A 7,617-nucleotide genomic window follows, 5' to 3' on the forward strand; every position below is an offset into this window, starting at 1 on the left:
TTTTATTACCTGTAAAAATATGACAGTGAGCTGGATAGCATGAAATCACCTTTTCTGTGTTTTCAGGGAACTCCTTCATTAAATTTTCAAAAGTAAAACAACATAGAACCACTCCTCAGCTTCTCATAGGTGCCACAACTAACATTTATTGTCATTGTTGATTAACTGTTGACAATTGTGACCATGACTCTTGTTTCCTCGTTCTCATCTTTACATGGCTGTGGGGTTGTTGACCTTGCCCATGAAGAGGATGCTCTTGGTGGAGGTCTCCAGGATGAAGACCAAGAAGGGTCTGTCAATTCTCACTGATGGTGGCAACATATGCAATGTCAGCTCTATCATGGTGACGGCTGCTGCCTCTGTTCCCTTCTCAGTGACACTCAGCATAGCCTTGTGGGACACCTGTAGAGGAGGGGAAAAGACAGCAGTTAGATTTACAGATCGTCTGAAACACAGCTCAGGACCAGAAGAAAGCTTAGAGGTCTTTGTCAGCACCCTCTGGAGGTATATGTCTTTCTGTTCTGCAGTTGTTGCTGAGCTACTGCCCATGCAGTTGACGTATTCTACTGTTGTTCCGAAGCATTTAAATTCCCAAAATGGACCTAAGAAGAAATGTTTGTCTCTCCTACCTTTGAGACTTTGAGCTTGAACTCTTCAGACATGCCAGAGAAATCAGCGGTGTCCTCAAAAGCGTTGGTTATACCCATTTCCTTGAGTGTGTCTTTCAGGGAGGCATCAGTAGAGATGGAAAACTTTGGCAGGAAAAGATCCACATATCTAAGAAACACAGAACATCATCAGGGTCACAATAACTAGAATATACAGTTAAATTACAGTTTCTCTTATTAGCTTAAAAGTTCAAGTCATGAACACATATCTTGTTGCTTCAAGTAAATGAAATACATATAATTCAAACAACACTTTTTCATGCTCTCCAGAACAATGATTTAAGAATATATATTAGATTCCTCTTACCTCATGGAGACTGAGTTGCACCAGTGATGGATGTAGTCCTTGTTGATGTAGCCCTCCACCTCCTCCATCTTGCCTTCATCAGGCAGGACGATCATCATGGAGGTGTTGCCATTGTAGGGCAGCTTGATGACGGTCGTGTGGTTGCCAACATCCCAGTAGGTATTGTAATAATCCGTCCTCATCATCATGTCCACCTGAACTTTAGTGGCCTTGTCCACATGGAAGTCCGCCTTGTGTGTATTGTCACTGTTGAAAGGTGATTTCCACTGTGCTGTACAAGGCAGTGGAGAGTGGAAGATGACAATAATGTAGATGTGTCGGCCCAAAGTATCATTTTAATTTGTTTTAAATGTATAAATAAACTCTACAATCATCATGCTTCATGTTTACATTATTTACATGTGGTGAGTTTGTGTCTTTGCCTGTTGGTAAACTACACAACGAGACATGGACTTGACCTTTCTTCTTACCTTTAAAGTAGACATAGTTGATCAGCACCATGGCCATATCAGGGTCCAGGTCCTTCACCATGTCTTTGATCTTGTCCTGGGTTTTATTAGCAATGAATCTGTTGATCTCAGCTGCAGCCTCTGCAGGTTTGGTTAAGTCAACGTTGAAGACCTCACCAGAGTAGTAGTGCCTGACATCGTTCAGGAACTTCTCCAGAGGAGTGAAGCCAGAGCGCACAGCCACAGCGTTACCAACATCCAGCCGCTGATCCTCCTGGCTGTGTCCATGCATGTGGAAAAGATGCTCGTATGCTTCATTGACCTGAGTCTGGTTTAAGGTGTTGTAGCCCAAGCTGGAGAACAGCTGGCTGTGGGTTTCACCACCGGCCCCTGTAGACATCATGGACAGGGCGGTGGAGATGCCCAGCGGTGAGTAGAAGATGTTCTTTCCAGCAGCAGTGTGGGCATTCAGACTTTTGTAGAGGGCAAAAGCAAAGTCAGCATTTGGAGACGACAGCCTGTGGCAGCTCAGCTCTCCCTCGTGGCTGTGATCAGAGCCATGGTGGTGTTGGTGGTCTGCCCAGGCTGCAGCCAGCAGCAGTGCTGCGAGTGCACAAAAGATGCCATGCATCTTTGCAGCCTGTCCATATGAACAGAAAATAGTATGAGATAATATACAACCTCATAAGCAAGAATAAAATGGCACATGTACCCTTTTAGCAGGACATACTAATGGTCTTATCTTAATTAAATGAGATGAACAATTTTAAAAACACTGTATGTAATATACTGAATGAAACTGATAATGTCAACAGTAACTACAGACTCAGCACCTTTGTCCATAGAGACACTAATGATCTAAACTTAACAGCTGTACACTTGTAATGTTACACACATTTTGTCTCCACAAACACTTCACTAATTCCAAATGCCACTTCAATGTCAGTTCTCATTATTTAAATAAAACATTCAACATATTTCAACAGAGGTCCACGCTTACCATCAGTGTCCTCTGATGCAGTTTGGCAGAAGGTTTGTTATATTCAGCAGGTCGAAGAGATTCCGCTGATACATCTATTAATAATTTACAAGACTGGGTCTTTTCTGTCCAAAGAGACTTCTGACCATTTCAGACCGCAAACAGTTTCAACACTTCTTGTATTTGTGATGTGTTATCTCCTTGAGCAAACTGTCCTCTATTCAGCACACAAACATGTCGGTCCTTAAACCAGCTTATAGGCGCATTACTGCCAACAACTGGACTGGGGTTGTTCAGTCGGTGATGAAGTGTGGATACACTGAGCTATGTATACTGCACCGAAGCATTTTTAGGAGAAGTGAGCATCAAGTGTGGGCATACCGTGTTTTGGCATTTTCTCCCACCTGAGACACACTTGCCTATTGTCCGATACCTTGTCAAAATGTACTAAAGTACTCAACACCAGAAGTGTGGGTATTTGGACCAGAGTTGAAATTGTTTTTTATATTTTCAATATGTGTATATTTTGTGTGTGTGTGTGTGTGTGTCTATCTTTTTATTGATGGTTATTGGTTAGAATTTGATCAACTTTGACAATCAAAATAAGTAAGGTTCTGCAGCAAATAGTGTTGCTTTTACAGCAGTTATGACATGTCTCTGTTGTGCTTTTTCTGTCCACCAAAGTGGCAGTAGCCTGATGGTAAGGGTTGAGCGGTTACTCCCAACATCTGTATCTGTATCTGTATCTGTACTTTAATTGGGCGGAGTTTATACTGTAAGTTGATGCTGTTTAGACAGGAAATGAGTGGGCCTAATCAGAAGTTGATATTTAAACCTGAATTCTGATCAGAGTTGATATATTTATTAAAAACCACATGCTGGCCAAAGTGTGTAAAAAAGGCAGCTGTGATTCTAACCATGTAATCTGTGATACATAGTATTTTGTGTCAGTAATGGCTGTTGGGAATGACTATTATTAATAATAATAATAATAATAATAATAAAACAAATATATGACCATATACCTTTCTTTTTATCGATATAGTGTATTTTCTAGTGAGTATATTATGACTATGCTGTATTGTCATATGATTATATCTTATATTAGTATATCTTAATGACATAATTTGACAAGAAATTAAATATATATGTTGACAGTTTTTCCCTCACCTGGTGCATTAGCCTTGGCTGAGCCTGAGGAGGTGGACTGCCCCTGGGATGAGCCTGAGGAGGTGGACTGCCCCTGGGCTGAGTCATTGCCTCCTCCAAAATACTTTAACAGTGCTCCTGGGGAAGTTTCATATAACTTATGAGCATAATAGGGAGTTGATGTAAAAGGAATATGTTTATTTAATCACATAAATTACTATGCTCTGCAACAACAACATATCTCAAACTATAAGTTAACTAAGTTAATTAATTTATGTAAAAACATGTTGCTAGCAAATGTCACCGCATCTGTAATCAATGTTAGTTGTTATTAAACATTTGCTATCAAACGTTGTTATCAAAAACGTTGTTTTGATGCCATAAAGCGACCCAGAATATATATACCGAGAATGAACTTATTCAAAGTAGGCTATTACACAAACACAAAAATGCTGCCTGTGTATGTACATGTGATTTTATGTACCACCGGTGTGTTGTGCTTTAGTGAGTGCATTGATGCTGCTTTTTCAGCCCTGCATGTTCTGCACTGCTTCTGTATTGTATTTTAGTATTGATGTTATAACTGTATTGTATTTGTATTTTAGGTTGCCTATCACCATCTGGCCAAACAAAACTAAACTAAACGTAACGTTAGCTTGAATAGTTAGCTGTCTAACCTACCTAGAAATTTCTCTAGTTTTGAACTAACGTTAGCTAGCTAATTTGCTATTATAGGCTAACGTAGTTGGAACAAAATATCAACAATAATTAGGGACTTTCCTAATTTCAGGAAACTTTTCAAAATCTCTTTGGGTCTGTTCGACACCGCATACTTACCTACTACTCATACTAACTCTTTGAGTATGTAGTGTGTTTACACCGTAAACACCACAGTATGCGATTTTGAGTATGCGAGAAGTTCCCGGATGCATACTAGATTTGCCAGAAATGTTGAGTATACATCATGAGCTTACTACTCACACTCAAATTACCCAAGATGCAATGTAACGTGATGTCATCGATCGTCACTTCCTTGCTGCGAACAGGACAAAAGAAAAAAGAAGAAGTTATTTATTTATTTATATTTATTACTACGCTATATTATAACTTATGAAACTTGAAATTCACAACGACTTTGTTGTTCAATGATGTACATTTTTCTTTCAGGCTGTGAGGTATGTTATATTGCATTGTATATTATGATTAGATTTATAGTTGATTAAAAAGGAAACTTACATCTGAGAACAATCCCAAGTCAATTGCGAGCATGATGTAGAGATCAGAGATCAGTCAAAACGGCGGTTTCAAGCTAGCTACATCAAGGGTAGGTTCGCCTCCCGTTTTCAAAGTAAAAGCACAAATTTTATCGTTATGGTTTTCTGTATAAGAAAGGGCAACGGGTGTTTTATTTTGTGAAAATAACCGGAAGTGCGTTGCTCACTACGGCTAGCTTGAGTAGCATCAAAATCTCCAAAATCGTCCGAACAAAATTGTAAACGGCTGGTATTTGGTAAGATTTTCAACATGCTGTGGATCTAAACGGCTACTTTCTCGCCTAAAAATGTTTCAAATGTTGCTAAAGTTATATATTGACAGAGTTTAGAGCTTAAGCAAAATCAGCTTAAGGCCGGCTGATTTCGGCTCGGGCAGGAGCAAAATGCATTGTGGGTTATCATGTAGTATGCTACAGTGTAAACGGTCTGAATACTGTCTGTTGATTGAGTATGTAGTATGTAGTGTGGCAGTATGTACTATGTAGTATGCGGTTTCGAACACAGCATTTGACACCAAACGTGACATTACCAAGACATGCAAACATACCTTTATCTTGTCGTTTTTTTCTCCTCTTCCTCTTTCTTCCTTTTTCTTTTTTCTGCCCCTGAAGGGTATGTCCTTTTTGCGACATTATTAGGCCTTCCACCTGCTCCTAGCTCCTTGGATGCACAGTGCGCACTGCACGGCTGGATGCACACCTTACTAGTGGAGCTCTGACATTTAGAGCAGAGAGGCAGTCGGAAACTACACTCTGTTAACATAATATTTTCTTTTTGTACAAGAACATACATTTAATAATGTATGAATCATCATCACTCACACATTTTTTCTTTTATTCTTTTTTTAAGTTGATTGCTCTTGGGGGCCCCCTAGTGGTCACGGAGCCCTAAGCAGGTGCTTAGTTCGCTTATGCCTTGGGCCGGCTCTGTATGCCAGTGAAAACATGGATGCTTCACACACAGAAGATCTATACAATCAGCACAGTTTCAAGATTAGAGTCACCAATTCAGTATCTGACCAAATGTCTCCCGTTCTGTTCCTGAGATATGACGTTAAAACATGATGATGTCACTGTGAAGCTGACCTTTGACCTATTGGACATAAATTGTCATCACTTAATTTTTATCCTGTTAGATATTTGTGTGAAAAATTTTAATTTGTGTCATAATTAGTCTATGAATTCCTGAGTTATGGCCAAAAACATATTTTGTGAGGTAGGCAAGGCAGCTTTAGTTGTATAACACATTTCATACACAAGGGCGAAAGTGCTTTACAGAGCAATAAAATGTAAGATTTAATAAAGGATTCAGGAAAGAGTGAAGAGAGAAAAGATAGAAGGTAAAATTAATTACTAAATAATTAAAAAAAAACATTAAAAAACGCAAAAGTGCATACAAGAGGTGCAAAGATAAAAAGATTAGTTAAAATGATTTAAAATGGAGTTTAAGAATAAGGTTGCAGTCATTAGAGGGTGGAGCAGGCGGTGTTAAAAAGGAACATTTTCAGCTCTGAGTTTAAAGTTTTCAGAGTCGGGGCTGTCTGACATTATCTAGGAGGTTATTTCGGGTTTGTGCTGCATGCTATCAAAACACTGCTTCACCATGTTTTGTTCTGACGGTCAGTAGGCCAGCCCCAGATGTCCTCAGGGTCACGGAAGGTTCATATGTCACAAGCATGTCAGAGATATATTTGAGCACTGAGCCACAGAATGATTTATACACAAGCAGCAATATTTTGAAATCAATTCTCTCTTTAGAACTGGAGTAATGTGGTCACATTTCCTAGTTTTTGTCAGGACTCCAGCAGCAACATTGTGAATAAGCTGAATCATGCCTCCAGTCATGGCTATTGCTGGCGTGGTGGCATAAAAAATCATGAGGTCAACCACTGCAGACAACTGGTAGGAAAAATCTCCCAAGTACGAAGGACCCTGGTCCTCCTCCATTCTCCTGCAGAGTGACAAACAGATAAACCACTGCTGTTTCCCAAAACCTTTTGTACCCTGTCACTTGGCGGCTGTGACCAACCAGGGAGGATCTCTGGAAATGGCATCACTTTGACCCAGGTGTCATCAATCTGCCCTTGTTTGTAGCGAGATGATAGTCACATGAAGCAAATGTACCCTCTTGAGAGGTATCATCAAAACATATTTTTTGTTAGTGAAGTTGATAAACAAGTAAACATTACTTCCTTTGGAACATCACAGTGGAATAAATTACTCAAAAAGACATTTTAAAATCTTCTTAAAGAGTCAGGCCATACAGGGAGTTAAAGTCCCTCTAAAGTAAAACTGTGTGAACAACACAACGAACAAGTATTTCTCAAATATCACAAGTTGACAGCTGATATAAACATTGATCAGATGAGCCAGAGGAAACTGAACCTTCCTCTCAGCATACATACTAACACTGACTCAAGAAAATACATATTGGAATGAAGAAAGTAGGCTGTGTGAGAGTGGGGGTGGGGCGATCCATCGATCAACACCATCGATTGCGGAAAGAGGGAGCGTATCTATGTTTCCAGGGTTCTATGTTTCCCTGGTTCTATACCAACTGATGTAGCCAACTATAGGCCCATCAGTATTTTGCCTGTGGCATCAAAGATTGCAGAAAAAGTGGTAACTGAACAACTAACTGACTTTCTAAACTCTGGACAAGCCTTACTTCATCCCATGCAATTTGGCTTCAGAAAAAAACATTCAACCGAAATGGCTACCTGTTATTTTATTGAAAAAATCAAATAAAAACTAGACAGTGGGAGTGCTGTGGGATGTCTTCTTGGATCTGA

The 7,617-nt window shown here is 39.7% G+C and overlaps 1 protein-coding gene across 1 annotated transcript; it reads right to left on the minus strand.

Annotated features, from left to right (window-relative positions):
- Positions 1 to 115: 115 nt before the first annotated feature.
- On the minus strand, positions 116 to 2,552 carry LOC125897097 (alpha-1-antitrypsin homolog). The gene is made up of 5 exons (XM_049590168.1): positions 2,425 to 2,552; positions 1,446 to 2,064; positions 976 to 1,246; positions 630 to 777; positions 116 to 402 (listed from the first exon to the last, which is right to left on the minus strand). Exons 1-5 carry the CDS (start codon positions 2,425 to 2,427, stop codon positions 211 to 213), a joined length of 1,233 nt encoding a protein of 410 aa, XP_049446125.1. The 5' UTR covers positions 2,428 to 2,552; the 3' UTR covers positions 116 to 210.
- Positions 2,553 to 7,617: the final 5,065 nt, after the last annotated feature.

This window comes from Epinephelus fuscoguttatus, linkage group LG11 (assembly GCF_011397635.1).
Source record: "Epinephelus fuscoguttatus linkage group LG11, E.fuscoguttatus.final_Chr_v1".
Classification (NCBI taxonomy): domain Eukaryota; kingdom Metazoa; phylum Chordata; class Actinopteri; order Perciformes; family Serranidae; genus Epinephelus; species Epinephelus fuscoguttatus.